At 35.7% G+C, this 21,582-nt stretch overlaps 2 protein-coding genes across 6 annotated transcripts in view; one reads left to right on the top strand and one right to left on the bottom strand.

Moving 5' to 3' along the window:
- Positions 1–20,749, top strand: part of LOC144005463 (calcium-activated potassium channel subunit alpha-1a-like) — a 64,768-nt gene extending 44,019 nt beyond the window's left edge. For 4 of the 5 annotated variants that reach the window (XM_077503664.1, XM_077503663.1, XM_077503666.1 and 1 more), the window contains 10 exons: positions 7,507–7,630; positions 9,110–9,334; positions 10,708–10,900; positions 11,506–11,619; positions 12,083–12,213; positions 14,319–14,513; positions 16,530–16,648; positions 16,730–16,939; positions 18,306–18,334; positions 18,748–20,749. In XM_077503664.1, coding sequence (XP_077359790.1) covers positions 7,507–7,630; positions 9,110–9,334; positions 10,708–10,900; positions 11,506–11,619; positions 12,083–12,213; positions 14,319–14,513; positions 16,530–16,648; positions 16,730–16,939; positions 18,306–18,334; positions 18,748–18,875 — 1,468 coding nt within the window. In that variant the 3' untranslated portion in view covers positions 18,876–20,749. The remainder of the gene's footprint in view (positions 1–7,506; positions 7,631–9,109; positions 9,335–10,707; positions 10,901–11,505; positions 11,620–12,082; positions 12,214–14,318; positions 14,514–16,529; positions 16,649–16,729; positions 16,940–18,305; positions 18,335–18,747) is intronic. The other variant, XM_077503665.1, reaches the window with a different exon arrangement.
- The window catches only part of LOC144005465 (uncharacterized), a 237,300-nt gene continuing 226,383 nt past the window's right edge, over positions 10,666–21,582 (bottom strand). Inside the window, exons 7-8 of the mRNA XM_077503672.1 lie at positions 13,025–13,166; positions 10,666–10,921 (exon numbers count right to left, since the gene is read on the bottom strand). Of these exons, the coding sequence (XP_077359798.1) occupies positions 13,134–13,166 (33 nt within the window). The 3' untranslated portion in view covers positions 10,666–10,921; positions 13,025–13,133. The remainder of the gene's footprint in view (positions 10,922–13,024; positions 13,167–21,582) is intronic.

Genomic DNA, 21,582 nt, shown 5'->3' with positions numbered 1-21,582 from the left:
CCTACCAAAAGAAAGATTCGAGTCTCTTCTTTCATCAGGAAACAAAAAGCATTTAAAAAAAAAAAAAAAGTATATTTGTATCTGTTTCCGTGTTGCAGCAATTAGCATTATAATAGAGCTAAGTTTGATCGATATTCACATTCCTGGTGAAAACACTGGCAAAAAGAGCATGTTGCAACATGGTCCTGGCTGATCTATTAAACTCTGCTGCCTTTTTTTTGGGGGGGTAATACCTACCATTACTTCAAGCCACCTCTTCATGTCAGAAACTGTCAAAGCCTTCTGTATTGCTCAAACAAAAAATAAATAAATAAATAAAAGAAATAAACATATAAATACGTCTTTGGGACACCAGTAATAAAATAGAATGTATTTTTATGTTTTGGGGAGCAAATGAGTTAAAAGCACACTTTTTTGTAAGTATGTTTGACTTTGTACAAATTTGAACAACCGTAGGAACGGGATTCCGATTGCTATCCGTTTAAAGTGTGAACGTACCGTCCATCCCTTGTTGATAGCAAAAATATGAAAGTAAGTTATGTGTCCAAATTGTATGAATTTCCTACAGATGCAACAAGATGGTGGTAAAGCACTCCTTTTTTTTTTTTTCCTTCATCAAATGCCGAAATAAGAATACACGGCTTTAAAGGGATACTTGACTTATTGAGCCATTTTCAGCAGTAAAAAAATAAATATTTAGTCTATAATTAATATGGCAACTTTATTATTTTTCATGTACAATTAATACCTGACTAAAAAGTCATTTTTCTACTTGCTGTCTACTTGCTGTCGACTGATGATGACATCAACTGTGTAACAACCAATCACGGCTCTGTTTACTGACCAAACCTAGAAAACAGGTGAGCCATGATTGGCCATCACCTATTTCCTCATCACAGGTGAAGTCGTCATCATCAGTTGACAGCAAGTAGAAAAATTACTTTTTAAAGGTAATAATTGTACATGAAAAATAATGAAGTAATATAACATTCATTCTGGACAAAATATTCACTTTTCACTGCTGAAAATTGTTCAATGAGTCAAGTATCCCTTTTCAGTATTCCAGTCCGATCCTCACAAAGGCTTGCGTTTCAGTTCAAGCATGACCTTTGACCCGAAAAGACACAAAGCAAACATCAGTTTGAGTGTTTGTTTTTTGGCGCAAGACGAGTTGCGGTGCCCGCAGTCGCGTTTCCTTGATGTGGCCTCGGGGCGACTCGGCCGCAAACAACAAGCTTGAGTGTGTACTCGTTGAAATGTGGATCTGCCGTCAATGTGTGGCCTGCGGGCCTTTGTAAATAAGTCATGGCGGCCAGATTGGCTTTTTGCCTTTTGAAGAGCTCGACTTTGACAGTTTGCATGACACTCCAGCTTGCGCGTGCGTGCACAAAAAAAAAAAAAGAAAAAGCAATTTGACAAAGAGCCGATGCACGACAAGGGGGGGGGCAAAATTTTGTGCTTCAAGGGGCTACATTTTTTATTTTATTTTTTAAATGGACAGATGGGCCAGCACATTCGTAAGAGAAACGGAAAAGTGAAAATCGTTGAGATTTTATAATATATTTATATATATTATTTTATATTATAATTTATATATATTATTAATATAATAATATAATATAATAGTAATATATTTATATATATAATTTTATATATATTTTATATATATATATATATATATATATTTATTTATTTTTTTTAAATCTCATCGGTGTAGACTCAATGAATTTGTTTTTGAAAATGATGAAAAAAGGATTTAGGTAACTGCTTTTAGGCTAATGATGTGCTTGTAAAATATGTAAAAAAAATTTTTAACTTAGACACTTACTGTACATTAAATCTATTATTACTGCCTATTATTTATTGTAACATTAATTTTTTTTTTTTGTTACTCATAGTTTTATTGAACCATTTAATCAACAGATTTATAAAAACATTAAACATTAAAATATTTTTATTGTAGAATAATTTGCATTTCTATGTTCCAATTAAATTATGAATAATATTTTTGTTTAATATAAAGTCCAATTTGTGCATGTTTGTGGTGGAACACAAATGGTGACTTGACCACTTACCGTTGTGCAATTTATTTAAAAATAAAATAAAATAAAATAAAAAATGTCTCATCGGTGTTGATTCTCAATGAATTTGTTTTTGAAAATGTTCAAAAATGACTTGAGCAACTAGTATGCATTTAGGCTCGCTCACGAGATGTGCATGTAAAATATGTAAAATACTTATTTTTTTTATTTTTTTTTTAACTTGGTTTCCTTTAAAGAAACTTACTGAACATTAAATATATTATTACTGCCTATTATTTATGGTTAAATTCATGTTTTCGTTACTTATAGTTTTATTGAACCATTTAATCAACAGATTTATAAAATCATTATTTGACTAATATTTTTTTATTGTAGAGCAAGGTTATTTTAGTTAACTAAAACTAATGAAAAAATTCAAAAAACAAATGTAATGAAATAAAATAAAAACGAAAAAAAATAAAAAAAAAATAATAAAATCGAAAATGATTTTTAAAAAATGCAAACTAACAAACTACATTTTGTGTTTTCAAAACTAATTAAAACTAACTATAATGAGCGCAAAAATGTCCTTTGTTTTAGTCTTTGGTAATTAATTTAATGCATGAGCCTTTGAGGATGATTTTAAATGTGATTTGAAGTCGATTTATTTTGATATTAACTGCCGGAATATGGACATGTGACGTCATCTAGCAACAGCCAATAGAAAATCACCTTCAGATGACGTCGCTCCCATGCTGTTTTTTAAATATTGCGCACGTTATACACTTAAAAAGAAAAACAAACAAACAAATAAATAAAGCTAATACTTTAACTAAAAGTAAGGATTTATTAAATAACTAAAACTAATAAAAAAACACACCCTGAAAACGAATTAAAACAAACTCAATTTAAAAAACAAAACTCAAAACGAAATAAAAATGAAATGAAAAACTCCAAAACTATAATAACCCTTTTGTAGAGTAATTTGCATTTTTTTTTGGTTCCAATTCAACTATGAATAATATTATTTTTATTGAATATCAAGTCCAAATGGGTGCATGTTACTGTAGGAATGTACTACCGCTGTGCAATTTATTTAAAATAATAATAATAATAATACAAAAAATCTAGTATAATGCAAATGCCATGTAGCCATGTAGCATGTAGCATGTCTTGCATACTGTTAAATATAAAAACCCATTTTAGCAGACATTGGTCATATCTGACCCGGAACAGAGTGCACACAGACTTTGTAGCTGCCATACAAACACATGACATTGAATGCATCTTTATTGCTGTCAAATGTCAAAAAGGATTCCCATTTGACGTGAAGCGTATGTCGGCCTTGACATCATCTCGTGCCGCGTCCTCTTCCACTTTGGAAGTCTTAATGAGGCCGCACCACGTCGTTAGCGTTCAGCCGTCATGGTCGTTCATTCGTTCATTCGTTTGTTCGTTGGCGGGGCCTCCTTGAAGGCTCATCTTAATGTCTTAACGTGTCACAAAGCGTTTGCCGGAACGCCGGCGAGTGACGGCGAGCGGCGACCGAGCCGAAATGACAGTGAGCCCGCCCCCCCACACACCCTCCGCATCAGACTCTTGATGAAATATTTAAACCAGCCAGAAAAGCACTAAACGCTTCCACGATTATCACATAAAAGGCAAAACATATTGGAAATGATGTGATACCAAATACGAGTAATTGAAATCTTCAAAAATTGTGTCAAAAGGCAATAAGGTGTTTGTTGGTATTTCTGATGAAATGGAATAACTCACAAAAAATTTGGAGGCAAGTCTTTGTTTGCTGCGAAATGTGGAAACAGGTTACAATTACCTGCAGATGCCACAAGATGGCAGCAAAGCACTCTTCTTGTGATTAATTGTGTCTCCTCCCATCGCTTCAAAGTACTTGCTCATGTGGTAGAGTATAGACTGGAAATTCGGGATACGATACGATATGCATTTCAAGGCTCACAATAACGATCATCTCACATTATGACGATTCCGCGATTATCGATATATTGGTCGGCAAATAAGGCAACGATAATGTATGATAAGTAAAACTAACCAAGACAAAAACTGATGTTTTTTCAATGAGAAAACAGTTTGGTTTTTTTTTGGGTTTTTTTGCATCATCACTGGAACACAATATTAAAACTGGCATCTTCTTCTTTCACATGTCACATCATCAATTGTTTCATTTTATAAACCGTGACAATTTTTTTTGTGTAACATTGCAAAAGTAAATAAATATAATTAGTTAACTATTAAATCCAACTAAATCAAGATTAATATTCCTCAGAAATTGTGTGCTTCAAAAAGACAACAATAAAACAATAAAATATGTTTTCAAACGTTAATATGGAAAATATAATAGACATTTTTCATAGAAACGTGTGCAAAACTAAGCCACTTGCTGGACAAATAAATGTCATAGCAAATCAAAGAGCGCTGATGAGTCTTCTTTGCCTGAAGACGTGTCCATTTCCCTGCCACTCTTATGAGGCGCTCCCTCTAGTGGCCCACCAAGTAATTGCTCAATTAGTCATGAATAATGGAGCCGTTCCAGTGGCTGTATATTAACTACAAATATCGCAATACTTGGTGTAGGCATATCGATAATCTATCGGGAGACAAAGTATCACAATTTATCGCAATATCGATATATCGTCACACTCCTAGTGGTTTTCGGCAAACGATTTAGGATCATTCTCAATACCATGAAATAAAACAATACAAACAATGTGTTGTTTTGGACTGTAAGGGAAAATGTTGTTTTGTATTATTATTGAAATGAGGTGGTTCCAAATGACATGTACAGGGCCACAGCGAGGCCGTCCGCCAGGTGTCGCTTTGTGCTAGCGGCGCCCCCCGGAGGAGGAGGAGGAGGCCACGCTTGCCTCAGCTTGAAGGGCTGTCTCGTTTCAGCTCACATATCCGTGCATACTTGAGATGGTACTTTGAACGCGACGCTGTTGCAGACGAGATCCCATCTGGGCGAGGGGGACCGGACGGATTGTAAAAAGGTTTTGGACAGACACAGAAGGCCGCCGTCTTCGGCTTTCGAGCAGATGACGTCGCCCACTTTGATGTCAAGTTTTTTGAAGTGCAAATTGGAAGTGCGTCGTCGCGGCCAGTTTCAGCTGATGTTGTTTGAAGCTCTCAGCTGATAACCGCTGTCCTCTTTTTTTTTTTTTTTTTTTAAACCCGTTAAAGTCAACACGTCAGACGAAAAGATGCCACACAGTCATATTATAATATTCTATTCAAACTTAATGAACACATTGTAAAGATGTGAACACAAAAAAAGAATTGTGGGGCGGCGTGGCTCAGTGGTATGGTGGTTGGCTCCCAAACCAGAGGTTGTGGGTTCGATCCCAGGCCATTGTGATTACGTCGAAGTATCCTTGAGCAAGATACTGAACCCCCAATTGCTCCTGATGCTGTGTCATCAGAAGGTGAATGGGTAGTCAAAATGTAAAGCGCTTTGAGTGCCTTAAAGGTGGAAAAGCGCTATATAAATGAAGTGCCATTTGCCATAATATGTATGTTAAAAAAATATGGTAGGTCAATTTGGAGGTGTAATTTTAATACTGTAATATTTTTGCTCACGGTTTCGAGTAGAGATGTAAACAATAAGCGCAACATCATGATATTGTGATATTAAAACTGCCACAATACCGTCGTCATGTTCACGATTATTTAAAAGCAACATCTTTTAAAAATAAAATAAAATAAAAGTCAAGTTTAATTCCATTAGTGCAGTTCTAGCACCCTCTGGTGGCTAGTTTTTTAGTGCAGTTTAATTTTCATTAGGTATGTTTTGGCCCTTCTATGTTTAAATTGTCAGATGATGGGAAACGTAATATGTTTGTGAAGCGAGTCAATATGTGGAGGAACTCAATGTATTAGCAAGGAAATGCTTCAATATTAAACATTAGAGATTGTAGACGGTTCATATGCATTGCTGTTATGCACAAAAGCACAATATTTTTATTTTTTTAGTATGAGCTAGGGGAGTTAAAAAAAATAGATTCGGCAATATATCGCGATATTACAGCACGCAATTCTTGTATTGAATCAATATGCGGCAGAATCGATATTTAAACATACATTTTTGATGGAAATATTCAACAAAGTCTAACTTAGTTAGGTTTCACACTTTAAGCATGGACGAATGTTATGTTAATGGCTCATTAAGCCTTAATATTTCATTGTAATGCTGTGTTGATGTTTCAGTTAAATCCATTATCATGCAATTCTTACAATGTACATGTACAAGTTTGCTGATTAGTGTTTTCGAAATTTGAGTTAAAAATAGAGCTGTCAAACGATTACATTTTTTTAATCAGATTAATCACATCTTAGAATTTTGATTAATCATGGTTATTAGCTTAATTAAAAAGGCTTTTTATCAACATTTTTTTGCCCGCCAAATTTAACATATGCACCTCTTATGTATTATTTTTCTCCGGCATTTAATGTTAAGAGGATGTCGTCGTCAAAATGTTTTTGATCCACTGCACATGCTCATCCTCCTCATTTTCTAATCAGTTGCATAATTTAAAATGGAAAAAAATGACCCCAATAGTTTGACATGCACAAATATTCTGAATGTCACACGCAAACATTTATTAAATGCTTCACTTCAATGCATGTTATGTTTATTGTTCAAACACAACCTGTGCTATCATTAACGTCGCCATCCGCTGTCAAGCTAAAGGATCATCTGCAGTCAAAATTAATAGTACGATTAATCTGCGTTGATACATGATTAATGCGCTAATTTTTTTGTGATTAATTAGTTAACACTTTAAACTTTGTCAGCACTAGTTAAATTTTTTTTTGCAATAATCAACTTACAGATTCGTATCGTATCGTGGTACGGATCGAAGTGCCAGATGCTAGGGAATCCACACACCTAGTATGAGCTCAGATTTTTTTACAATATTGTGACCTTTTTTTAAATATCGCCAACCTCCCCACATTATCGTTCTAATTATTGTATCATTGCTTCATATCGTGGTAATATCATATTGTGATGTTTGGATATCGTTACATCCCTAGTTTATATACTGTCGGAATGTAGACGTTCCAAAATATATTTGGCATTTGATACACTGATTATTCAATTTTTTATGAACCCAATTTCTTGCTTATAACCTTTTTAAAAAAAGGAATCATCATCCATTCAGAAATCCAAAATGTGGTCGTAGTGTCGTGCCTGACTATTTTGCCGTTGACGTCCCCCTCCCATCTTCCTTTTGTATCCACGCGACCGTCTTCAAACTTTAATGGGGGGCCTTCAGTTTTGGGACGCCAACACGATTGGGCAACTTGCTGAAATATTTAAAGTCGGGCCTGTTAAAGCTTTTACGGCGCAACGTCAAGCGCAAAAAGGTCTTTGCGCCGTAATTGCCAGCCGCCGGAGAAGTTTTGCGAAACGTCCGTCCGACTCACCCTGTCAACTGCGGCTCCCCCTCAGACACGACGCGATGCTAGTCTCCATCAACGAGCAGATGGAAAGCGTGGACGAGAACGTGAAAAAGTACGACTCCACCGGGATGTTCCACTGGTGCCCGTCCAAAGACATCGAGAAGGTCGTCCTGGTGAGTGGCTCAAACGGGCTCGTGATCCAGTCTTCATTTTAGACGCCATTTTTGACACTTAGTCCAATTTTAGTCACGCTTGTTAGTTTTTAAATCACAGTTAGTCAACCCCGTCCCGTTTTTATTTAGTCCATTTTTAGTCGACTATAAATCTACCATTTTAGTCTTTATTTTTATCCAGGAAAATTTTATTCGTCTAGTTTTAGTCAACAAAAACTGTCAACGATTTAGTCTAGTTTTTGTCAGGACAATAATTTTACCCCTGTATTTATTTATTTTTGTCAGCAGGTTATGTTGAACATTTCAGATCTAAAACTATTTCACATCAAATCTTCTCATCTTTTTGATGAAAAACAAATTGACACACAATTATAGTGGCTACTATGGCTCTATGCTTTGAGCTAGCCACTTAGCTAGCGTTAGTTAGCGGTCGCATTAACATTATTGTTGGAACATTATAACCGTTGGATGAATGTTAAGTTATAACTATAATTGACTTTCTTTTAAACCTTCACTGTGAATCCACCTCCTGTCTGTCCCGTCTGTGCATGTTGCACTTTCTAGCTGCAGATTTGAAAGTGGGCGTATCACTGTGTGTCACATGACAATTTCACAGATGTAACAGATTAGCAGAGACAAAATTTTACAAAAGCTAATATTTTCCTTATTTAATTTTGTTCATGATACAAAATGTCCATAGATTTTAGTCCAATTTTTTTATTAAGTGAAGTACATTTTCGTCTCGTCTTCATTAGTCTTCATTACTCATGTAGTCCCAGTTATTATTTTTTAGTCTAGTCTAGTTTTAGTCTGGTGAAAAATGTGTGTTGACCAAGGTTATTTTAGTAAATTTAGTAAACTAAAACTAACTATAATTATAGAAAAAATGTCCTTTGTTTTAGTCTTTGGTAATGAATTTAATCCACAAGCCTTTGGGGATGGTTTTAAATGTGATTTTTAATAGATTTATTTTGATATGAACCTGAATAAGGATGTTTGAAAGTGTGTCACACGGAAGTGACGTCATCTCGCAGCAGCCAATAGAAAAGCACCTTCAGATGACGTCGCTCCCATGCTGTTTTTTTAAATATTGCGCACAAGTAATACACATTTTAAAAAAAAAATAAAACTAGCTAAAACTAAACTAAAATGAAACATTTATTAAACAACTAATAAAAACTAACAGAACCACCCAGAAATCTAATTAAAACCAACTAAATTTAAAAACAAAACTCAAAATGAAATCAAACCGAACTAAAATGAACAATTCCAAAACTATAATGATAACCCTCTTTATTTGGTTGTAAATACATTTGACAGGATTTTCTTCAGACATAGCATGAAAGTGTTATTTGGATTTTATGAGGGGGCGTGGCTAAAACAGGGCTGAGTGACACTTCACTTGCAGCAGCCTAGCAGTGACTCTCACCGTATGTCCGCCGCCGGGCCTTTTTTTTAAAAAATTTCCCTCCTCGCCAGACTCGAAGCGAGGCGGCCATGACGGTGCTGAGCGGCCACGTGGTGGTGTGCATCTTCGGCGACGCCAAGTCGGCAGTGATCGGCCTGCGCAACTTGGTGATGCCGCTGCGCGCCAGCAACTTCCACTACCACGAGCTCAAGCACATCGTCTTCGTGGGCTCGCTCGAGTACCTCAAGCGCGAGTGGGAGACGCTGCACAATTTCCCCAAAGTCTCCATCCTGCCCGTGAGTCACACCATCAGCCATTTTTCAAAACAGTTTGCATTCAACTGGGGTCATTGGAACGGAAAATTCCACTTCAATTTTATTTATTGTTATAAAATTGTCAAATTTGTTGAACTTATGTAAATTTTATAAATTTAATTGACGTCTTTGGATTTGAAAAAACAAACATGTAATCTTTGGAAACAGCGGTTAGCTTAATGCTAACAAACACTAACGACTATCATCTACATCGTGAGGGGTGCACCCATCACAATTTTCCGGCCAATCATTGATCCCCGATCTTTTAAAAAGTCTGACCTGCCGATCTCCATTTTTTTTGCTCATTACAATATTTTATGCCAACAATTGGGTTTTAAAGGCACATTAAGTATTTCTCACAAACAAAAAATAAAAGCCGCAAAAGAGGATACATTTTCAGACCTATGAGATCGGTGGAAAAGATCGGTTTACTTTTAAGGGATCGGCCGATCACAGATCCCCCAAAATTAAAGGGACACTTGACTCATTGATCCATTTTTAGCAGTGAAAAGTTCATATTTTGTTCAGAATTAATTTGATAACTTGATTATTTTTCATGTACAATTAATACATTTAAAAAGTACTTTTTCTACTTGCTGTTGACTGATGATGACATCACCTGTGCTGAGGAAGTAGATAACGACCAATCACGGTTCACCTGTTTTCTGGGCTTGGTCAGCAAACTGAGCCATGATTGGTCGTTACCTACTTCTTCAGCACAGGTGATGTCATCTTTAGTCAATAGCCAGTAGAAAAAATACTTTTTAAATGTATTAATTGTACATAAAAAATAATGAAGTTACCACATTAATTATAGACAATATATATATATATATATATATATATATATATATATATATATATTTTTACTGCAGAAAATGGCTCAATAAGGCAAGTATCCCTTTAAGGAAGTCGGGGCTGATAAATCGGCCGGACGATCGATCAGTGCACCCCTACTGTCGTGGTGCTAGAAGCCATAGAGCAAATTTGAAAACAGCACAGCAATATTTGTAGACAGATCACACTCGGGCGTAGATTCCTTATCCTCTGCAGAACGTCTATTACACTGCCCCCAGCTGGCCAAAGTGAGAACACCAGAACGAGCAGCACAGTTTTTAGAAATTGCAATCGTAAAGTGCCCATTTTCATAATGTAAAAAAAAAAAGACATGAAACATTTTACGATAAATCCATTTAATAAGATAAAGCATTTTAATCAACCAATCTTAGGGGAAAAAACAATTAATGCAACAAATACTGTAGCAGACAATTGAAATAGGGCCGAAAAAAAAATCCTGTGGAATAAAGGTGGGATAACGTTATCGTGGTAATCTCTCCCCCCCTTTCCTCCAAAAGGGCACGCCGCTGAGTCGAGCGGACCTGAGGGCCGTCAACATCAACCTGTGCGACATGTGCGTCATCCTGTCGGCCAATCAGAACAATATCGACGACGTGTCGCTGCAGGACAAGGAATGCATCTTGGCGTCGCTCAACATCAAGTCCATGCTCTTTGATGACAGCATCGGCGTCTTGCAAGCCAACTCCCAAGGTGAGCGGGTTGCCATGGCAACTGAGATCAAAACACAGAGGTGGATTGTTTATTTTAAACTCAAAGTTCATATAAAAAAAGATGCACAGTTGAAATGAAGAAAATAAATGCCTCTCTAAGTCCAGAGTCTGAGTACTTTAGTCAATTTGTGGAACCAAGAGTTCAAAGTAAACACAGTGAAGCAGCATTTAGCTGTTATGCTGCATGCAAATGGAACAAGCTGCCAATAGAAATAGAATAGAAAGTCTAGCCCAAATGTGAATGCTTTGAAATCCAGTTTAAAAACTAAAGTACTCTTTTCCTATGCCTAAAAGTAAGAGCCTTCAAAATATTTTCAAAATCATATTGACGATGCTGTTCTTTTAGTCATTTTTGTAAGATACTTTTATTTCTTTTTGTTGCTTTTAAATATCTTTAACTCTTGTTTATTAATGCTTTTAAATGTCATTTTAATTGTCTAGCGCAATGGTTCTCAACCGTTTTTTCGTTGTTTTTTTTCAGCCAAGTACCCCTAAACCGACGTGATGCATTTTTGATTGAAGGAAAAAAAAATATATAAATATATACATAAATATATCTAAATATATACTGTGTTGTCACCGCAGGCTTCACGCCGCCGGGCATGGAGCGCTCCTCCCCCGAGAACAGCCCTATCCACGGAATTGTGCGGCAGACCTCGGTGACGACGGGGGCCAACATTCCCATCATAACCGAACTGGGTGGGTAAGGCCTGAACGGTCTGTGCCTGTACGTGGCTCCGGCGTCCCTTAACGTGTCGCAGTAACCCGTGTTTACATCCGTTAGCAAAGTCGCAGCAAAATGTGCCTGCAATTTCACTCGGTCAGGATAAAAGCAGCGGGACCGGCGTACCAATGATTACCGAGTTGGGTTAAACCAACAACGCTGATGAGTATTTCTTGGGATTTCGTTTGGACTTTTCAGTGTGTGTTTGACACAATTGTGTTTGCAATCAATAATAATAATCATGCATCAGATTTCTATAGCGCTTTTTCTGGACACTCAAATGTTTGCTTTGGCTTGAAAACGCTCACAATTCTCAAAAAGAATTGATCCTATTTGCTGTTCAAATAACTGAAATGTGTTTAAGTGTTTGATCTTGATTTTATTTATGTATTGAAAAAAAGTCTATTTTTAAAAGTTTTTTTTTTGTGCCATTGATAGTTAACGATTCCAACGTTCAGTTCCTGGACCAGGATGACGACGACGACCCCGACACGGAGTTGTACCTGACACAGCCGTTCGCTTGCGGAACCGCCTTCGCCGTCAGCGTGCTGGACTCCTTAATGAGCGCCGTAAGTTTTCCACTCGCCACATTTTCTTTTTTGGACTAGGAGGAAAATGAAGGAGAACCTTAAAGGTGAACCTGTACTGGTGATAATTTCGTCGACGAAAATGCAACGCAAACTAAAATAGAGGCCATTCGTTGACTTGAGACTATCACGATAACTAAATTTGAAAAACGAAAATGAAAAGAACAAAAATTCACACATTCCATTCAGAAGGAATGAAACGCAGGTAAACTGTTTAGTGTTCACTGCACTTTATTTAATGACATTTTAATTTATTTAATTTTATGTATTCCTTTGTACAGCTGTAATATTAATCTCAAGCGATTATGCACTTTTTTTTTTTTATTTAGGTGAAAGCTATGTTATATTATTGTCGGTTCAACATGTTTCATTGAAACAATGAAGGCACAGTTGTATTAAATGTTTTAATTTTCTGTATAAAAGTTGAATTGTATGCTGAAGGAAAATACTGGAAGGAAAACTGTCAATTTAGTCGATTAAAAATTGCTTCTTTTTTTTTTCTTTCTTTCTTCTTGACTAAAACTGGATTAAAATTCAAATGCAACCAGATGACTAAATTATGACTAAAACTTTCATTCATTTTAGTCAAAAGATGATAACTAAAACTAAATTAACATTTCTTGTCAAAACTAACACTGACCTGTACAACATCGCCGCATGGCAAAACCTAAAAATAAATAAATAAATACATAAATAAATAAAATCCTGTAAGAGGAATTGAAGTTTGAGTGTGACTGATGGCTTGATTGGTCCACCTTTTTTCAATTTGAGTGAGTTTGGAGCGAATGCTTACCTAATGGGCGTGCCTCATCCATCATGGCAGTCACAACTGGCGGAGGGAGACGTCACGCTGCTTGCAAGGCCAGGAAAAGGGATTTGTTGGCCACTCCCCATCATTTTATTCAAGCACCTTTAGTACCTGTGTCAAAACACATCTGGGGAATAAAAAGGAAGAGAGGAGAAATAGTATTTGTTTACAATAAAAATAAAAACGTGAAAAGGAATACTCATGTCAAGCATACAAGCAGTATATAAACAATCAGAAGTTCAATCTCACTTTATAACCTGATAAGTTTAATGTATAAACGTGACGTTCCATGTTTTGATGTAATATTTTTCCATTTTTACATGACAAATATCACATTACGATGTGAAAAGTGTTGATGTTGTAACACAAGTTATTTGTGATCATTTTTAGTTTTGAAAAAGTTTTAATGTGATACGGTTTCATGTTAAAATGTGTTTTTGAAGAAAAAAATGAATTTAAATGATAATTTTCAGGGTTTTTTTCCCTGTTAAGTTTCACATTAACATGATAGGTTTCATGGTTTAATATAATTTCCACATTTTAACATGATTAAATATCACATTACAATGTGAAAAGTTTGACGTTATAACACGTTATTTGCAATATTTTTTTAGTTTAAAAAAAGTTTTAATGTGATGTTCTCATGTTAAAATGTGTTGTTGAATAATATATTTTAACATGATAATTTTCAGTTTTTTTTTTTTCCTGTTAAGTTTCACATTGTGATAGGTTTCATCTTTTAATATAATTTTTTCCACATTTTAACATAAGTTATCACATTTAAATATATGTTTTAGTGTGATCATTTTTACATGTTACCACGATAAGTTTAATGTTTTAACATAATTTTTCATATTTTACTGTGACAGTTTGACTTCTGGTTCCAGTGCTTTTTGTGTCTTATAAATCAAAGTGTATAATTAAGCTCGTCTATAATACAAAAAAATAAATAAATAAATGAATAAAAAAGGCCTAGTGGTTAAAAAGATTTAAAGGGATACTTTACTAATTTTTCAATTTTTAGCAATAAAATCATGAATATCATGAATTTGATAATGTCATTATTTTTCATGATACATTTTGCCATTTGCTGCCGTGATATCAAATTCAAGATTCAAAATGTGAACTTTTTACTGCTGAAAATGGCAAAATTAGTAAAGCCCCCCTTTAATAGAAAAGAACTGGAAAAAAATGGCTTCCTTTTGTGGTGACAAATTATGTCAGATGTACGAAATGAGATCTATTGAATGAGGTCAGTCACTTTTCCCCCCCCTGGCAGACGTACTTCAACGACAACATCCTGACGCTGATCCGCACGCTGGTGACGGGCGGCGCCACGCCGGAGCTGGAGGGTCTTCTGGCGGAGGAGAACGCCCTGCGCGGCGGCTACAGCACGCCGCAGACGCTGGCCAACCGGGACCGCTGCCGTGTGGCCCAGCTGGCCTTGCACGACGGGCCCTTCGCCGACCTCGGGGTCAGCCCGCGCACCATCTCCGACATGCTTGCCATCTGGCTTCAAAACTTTGCTTCTTTTTTTTTTTCCCAAAATGTATTCGACCACCTGGTGACTTTGGTAGTTTGTTGAAAAACTAAGGGTGTCAAAATTAGTGCATTTATTTTGAGTTCCTACTATTTTTTTTGTTTTTTAACGCAGATATGTCCACGTCAAAATTTGACAGTAATAAATGTCATAATAATGCATACATTTGTGGAGACTGGGGTCAAGTTGTATTTTATAATTTGAAAAATGTGCAGAATTTCACAAATTACTTCATGTTAAAGATTAGATAGTTCTTAATATGAAAAATGCACCTATTGTCAACAGTCTTACAAATGAAATTATGCTATCTAGTGGCAGAAAAATGACCTCAACCCAAATCAATAGCACACTCATTTTTTACAATACAGTACACCTTTTTATTTTTAACTCAATTTTATGAATTTTTATGAAATTACTGTATCATTGACTAAAAGATGCAGCCATATTTGTTAAACATTTTTTTCCAGTACAGCAACAAGAGGAGGAAACATAAAACAAAAATAGGACTGTCAAAGTTAATTAATCCCGAAAAAAAACGAGCATGTTAAATCATGTATTAACGCAGATTAATTGCACTATTAATTTTGAGCGCAGAAGATCCTTTTGCTGACAGTTAATAAATCTTTGCGACAAATCTGACAGAATATTTGTTCATATCAAACAATGAGGGTCTCTTTTTTTTTTTTTTTTTTTTTACCATTTTAAATTACGCAAGTAATTAACTGATTAGAGAAAAAAGGAGCATGAGTGTGCATTGGATCAAAAAATTGTGAAGACGTCCGCATAACATTAAATGTTGAAAGAATTAACACATAAGAGGTGCTCTTTAAATTTGGCGGGCAAATTTTTTTTTAAATAAAAAAGCCAGTTTAATTAAGCGATTAATTGTGATTAATCAAAATTCTAAGACATAATTAATCTGATTAAGAAATGTAATCATTTGACAACTCAGGTAATAAATCCATGATAATCTACAATAAAAATAATCATAAAATAAATAAATACATAAATAAATAAATAAAATTGTAATATAAATAAATGTCAATAATCATAATAAAATAAAGACTATAATTCATAATACAATAAAATTTATATAATGAAATATAAATATAATATAAATACATAATATATTAATAAATATATAAAAATAAAAAATAAATAATAATAATAATAAAAACTAGGCTGATGAGTCTTCTTCACCTGAAGACTTCCGTCCATTCCCCACCACGTTTAAGAGGCGCTCCCCCTAGTGGCCCACCAAGTAATTTATCAATAAGTCATGGACAATGGAGCCATTATAGTGGCTGTATATTAACTACAAATATCGCGATACTTGCGTAGACTTATCGATAATCTATGGGGAGACAAAGTATCACAATTTATCACGATATCGATATATCATAACTAGGGGTGGGAGAAAAATATCGATATCGCAATATATTGATGCGCTCTCTGTTGCAATAAATTATCGATACACTGACGGTAGATATCGATGTAACGTGTCCAGTTGTGCGGTGTTATGTTATAAATGTTATTGCACTTTAATTTGTCTCACTTTACAATGTTTACAGTTAAAAGACTAAGAGGCAGTGAGGCACTATGCAGAAGTTTGCACATTGTACACAAGTTTTGGCATTGAATAAATGCATAATTAGACATTTTCCTTTTTATGGGCATTTTTTGGCTTTTTCAGTCACATATGATATATTTCAAAAATTTTTTTGACAATATATCAAAAATCGTAGATATCGTATATCGTGATATTATCGATATCGTGAGCCAAATAACGTCACAGCATCAAATCGTGGTTTACCCGTATCGTCCCACCCCTAATCGTCACACTCCTATTTAGAACAGATATGACTATGACTATTGAAGTCATGCGATTTAAAAAATTTTAATCGCCTGCCCTCTATGAAAAATGCTTGTTTTGTTTTTTTTGTCTTGTAGGACGGCGGTTGCTACGGCGACCTGTTCTGCAAAGCCCTGAAAACATACAACATGCTGTGCTTCGGCATCTACCGCCTCCGCGACGCGCATCTCAACGCGCAAAGTCAGTGCACCAAACGGTGAGTCTTCTGTTTTTTATTGTCGCCACCTTTTGAAAAAAACGATATAATAACTGACTCGTGGCTGTCCCGCCATCGTAGATACGTGATCACCAACCCGCCGTACGCCTTCGAGCTGGTGCCCTCGGACCTCATCTTCTGCCTCATGCAGTTTGACCACAACGCCGGCCAGTCGCGGAGCAGCCTCTCGCACTTGTCCAGCAAAAAGAGCTCGTCGGCGCACTCCATCGCTTGCGCCGCCGCCAACCGAGCCAACCGCAACCGGGGCAGGGACCCGCGCGACAAACTCAAGTACGGAGACCAACGGCAAAAACATTTTTGTGGATCAAATTTAACCAATGCTTTCCGTTATCACTCGTTTATTTGTTGACATACGCTCGTATGATGACCCCAAAACCACTTTTGGTTCGTCTCAAAGTTCAACTCAACTCAACTCAGCTCAACTTTATTTATAATGCGCTTTAAATACAGAATACGGTAACAAGAACAAAGCAAACATTTTGAAGGGAGTATACAAGGTTGTTGTTTTTTTTCCAAATAAATAAAATCCGTATAACACCTCCCCCAAAAAATTCTTGATATTATATTATTTGCAGCCCCACTAGGGGCAAAAATGTCCTTCATTTTAGTCTTTGGTAATTAATTTAATGTATGAACCTTTGGGGGATAACTTTCGATGTGATTTTAGGTAGATGTAGTTTGATATTAACCGGAATAAGGACGTTTGAAAGTGTGTCTCACAGAAGTGACGTCATCTAGCAGCAGCCAATAGAAAAGCACCTTCAAATGATGTCGCTCCCATGATGGTTTTTAAATATTGCGCACAAGACAAAAAATAATAATTAATAATAAAAACTTTTATATAGTGCTTTCAAACAGCCTGAGCTGCCACAAAGCGTTTTACAGAAAGACAACACAAAAATACCAAAAAGATTAACTAGCACTAATAAAGACCAATGTTCGCTCCCGCTATTAGCATAAACTTTAGCTTAATGTTACTTCTAATATTAGAGCTAATAAAGACCAAAGTTAGCACCCACTATTAGCTTAAATGTTAGCTTAATGTTACTTATAACATTAGCGCTAATAAAGACAAATGTTTAGCTCCCGCCGTTAGGTTAAACGTGAGCTTAGTCTTGTGTCTAACATTAGCACTAATAAAAAACAATGTTAGCTCCCACTGTTAGCTTAAATGTTAGCTTAATGTTACATCTAACATTAGCACTAATAAAGACCTAAAAATAATACTGAAACTAATTAAAACCAAACTAAAACGAAGCATTTATTAAATAAACTAATACAAAAATACCAGAAGCACCGTAAAAACTAATTAAAACTAACTACATTAAAAAAAAAAAAAAAAATACTCAAAACGAAATCAAAACTAACTAAAATGAAAAAGTCCAACACTATAATAACCCTGGTTGACAGCAAGTGGCCAAAATGGCCGCCCCCTGAGATGAATCAAAATATCATATTCCACAAATGTAATATTCATCAAAATGTCATTTAGATAAGTGAGGTCACATCATTGTCAAGAAAAGTTCAAGGGTAACGTTCCAAAATGCAACCGAAACTTGTGCATCCACCTTATTGTTTGTATTTTGTTCTCACGTGTTTCCCCAATTTCATTTTTCTTTTTTGTCCTCTCAAAAAGCGCATCACGAAAACATAGATCAGCCCAAGGTAGGGAGCCGAACGCTTCTTAGCTACTTGCATCATTGTCCGTCTGCTTCTTATTAATTGCATGTCACGCGTCATTCTCAACGCATGGCAACACTTTTCCTGTTGCTGCTTTTTTGGTTAGTGAAACGGCAGCGACTTTCCCAACCGCCAATCTTAGCATATTTGTGAATACGCCAACAAAGTATGACTTGGTGACCAGAATCTGTTTGATGTGACTTGGAGTGTCATTTAGACAAAAGTAACGCTTTTCCGCCAACTTGTGCAATCAATTGTTCACAGCGTCGGATCGAGAACTCGCCGCACACGTGAATTCATTTTCCGCGGCCGTTTTGATTTTTTGTGGAAAAGAGCGCCCTCCTGTGGCCGGATTGTTGGATTTGTTAGTGTAATAAGCATCTGTTGGTGTGTTTCAGAAAAGACACGGTTTACAGATGAGCAGCAGCCGAGGACCAAGCCCGACAATACGTACACCGCCAACCGCCACAAACCCGACGCCGGCGGCTCCATCACGCCCATCCCGGAAACACAAGACGAATGCTGACACCGGCTGGCGTCGAGGAGACAAGCACACGCAGACAATCAGCTACCGTTGCATTCTGGGAAATGAAGTCACAAGCTGCTTACACTGCCAGCATCTGCAAAAGTAGACTTTTGCTGATTGGGAGGAAGCCGATCTGGGAATCGTTTGTTTCCCAAAGCAACTTTTGCTTACAACAAAGTTGCTGCTTACATTTTAGAGACATCCCAAGTTTCCATGGCCCCCCTTGCCCAATTATGTCAAGCACAACGTTGACTTTGGCACAAATATTTTTGCTTCTGTGACAACCCACAACAAAAACGAGATTTTTTTTTTTTTCTGACAAAATATATGTCTGATTACATGGCTCTAGTTTAGAATCTGTTTTGTTTTGTTTTTTCCTTTGCATTGGCCATCCACTCAATCAACTTTTCACACATGACAAACGAACACACCGAGTTCATGATGTAACGATATCCAAACATCGCGTCACGATATGAAGGTCATGGTATGATAATTATTACAATATTGTGGGGAGGTTGGTGATACAAAAAAGGGTCACAATATTATAAAAAAAAAACATACTGGGGAAAAAAAAACCAAAATTGTGCTTTTGCACATTACTGCAACGGAAAATATAAAAATATAAATATATATTTAAAAAAAAAATATATATAATATATATATTTATATATATTTGTTTTCTATATATTGAGGCACTTGCTAATGCGCACAGGTTCCTCCACATATTGACTCGAGTCACAAGTAAATTATTTTTCCCCTTCATCTGAACATTATGATTTTAAACATAGAAAGGCCAAAACATGCTTTGTGAAAATTAAACTGCATTATAAAAGCTAGCCACCAGAGGGTGCTACAACTGCACAAATGGAAATCAACCCGACTTTTTTTTTTAACAGATGAGCTGCTTTTAACAACGTGACAAGACGATGATGATATATTGCGGCCGTTTTATTATCGCGATATCATGATATCGCCGTTATCGTTACATCCCTTAGCGTGAGGTGCTGAAACTTGCCCGAGCATTTCCTCTCCCTCATAATTGCGATGTAACAAGCCAAGGTTGACAATCTCAAACGCAAAAAAAAAAAACGTTGCGAGGCTGCCATCTTTTGGCATCTGTTAGCCAACCTTCACTTAATTCCCATGGTAAGTGTCCAGCAGTTGAAATTCATCAGCTGCAAGTCTTACACCATCTTTTATTTGTTATCACGCCGACATATTTGACTTCCAAATACGATAGCATTGTTTTCCTATTTAATTCAAAACAATTCCAAGCCACATGACAGGTCAAGTGGGCGGGCTTTTAAGTCCTCCTTTGAGCTCAAAGCGCTGCCTGACACAAGCCCCGCCCCCTCTCTCCTTTCCACACTACTAAAACAAAAATAGTTCCATCATAATCCTCCACATACATTCTTTTGCGTCCTTCGCATTTCATGTTGAAAAGAGGATTCCAGAATGTTCTCGTCCCATCGTTGCAGCTCAGAATGTATTTTGGTAGCATGATCCAGCATAAAAAAAAATAAATAAATAAAAAAGTCGTTAAGAGGACCACTGACAGATCCGACATCCAAATCTGTCAAATTTCTCGTGTTACATGGTCTCAAGTTGTGCGTCTGAAACTTGAAGCTGCAAGCACAACTCTCGTTTAAGTTCCCCCCACACAGCAAATCCAGGATGGAGAAGAAAAGATATGCTTTTGTGTGTGTTTGTGTGGATGCAAAATAATATGATGTAAAAACTTGACAGTTTGGGGCTGTCATATTGTGTGTACAATATAGTGTATATCTCACAGACTTGGACAAACATTGTAGTTAAGTTTCTTTCTTTTTTCTTTTTTTTTGTATTTTTAATGAAATGAACACATTGCTATTGTCGTCTCACGGGTGTTATGTTCAGAGGGGGCACGCAGACTTATTAATAAAATAAAAAAAACGCCTTACTATACATGGTCGTTTTTTTAATAAAATAAAAAACGCCTTACTATACATGGTCGTTTTTTTAATAAAATAAAAAACGCCTTACTATACATGGTCGTTTTTTTAATAAAATAAAAAACGCCTTACTATACATGGTCGTTTTTTTTTTTTTAAATAAAAAACGCCTTACTATACATGGTCGTTTTTTTAATAAAATAAAAAACGCCTTACTATACATGGTCATTTTTTTAATAAGATAAAAAATGACTTACTATACATGGTCGTTTTTTAATAAAATAAAAAACGCCTTACTATACATGGTCGTTTTTTTAATAAAATAAAAAACGCCTTACTATACATGGTCGGTTTTTTTTTTTTAAATAAAAAACGCCTTACTATACATGGTCGTTTTTTTCATGAAATAAAAAACGCCTTACTATACATGGTCGTTTTTTTTTTTAAAATAAAAAACGCCTTACTATACATGGTCGTTTTTTTTAAATAAAATAAACGCCTTACTATACATGGTCGTTTTCTAAATAAAATAAAAAACGCCTTACTATACATGGTCGTTTTTTTAATAAAATAAAAAACGCCTTACTATACATGGTCGTTTTTTTTTTTAAATAAAAAACGCCTTACTATACATGGCCGTTTTTTTAATAAAATAAAAAACGCCTTAATAAAAAACGCCTTACTATACATGGTCGTTTTTTTAATAAAATAAAAAACGCCTTACTATACATGGTCGTTTTTTTAATAAAATAAAAAACGCCTTACTATACATGGTC

The sequence above is a fragment of the Festucalex cinctus genome, chromosome 17, assembly GCF_051991245.1.
Source record: "Festucalex cinctus isolate MCC-2025b chromosome 17, RoL_Fcin_1.0, whole genome shotgun sequence".
In the NCBI taxonomy this organism is placed as follows: domain Eukaryota; kingdom Metazoa; phylum Chordata; class Actinopteri; order Syngnathiformes; family Syngnathidae; genus Festucalex; species Festucalex cinctus.
Note: the sequence above shows the minus strand (reverse complement) of the source record. Positions and strands in the feature narration are given on the sequence as shown.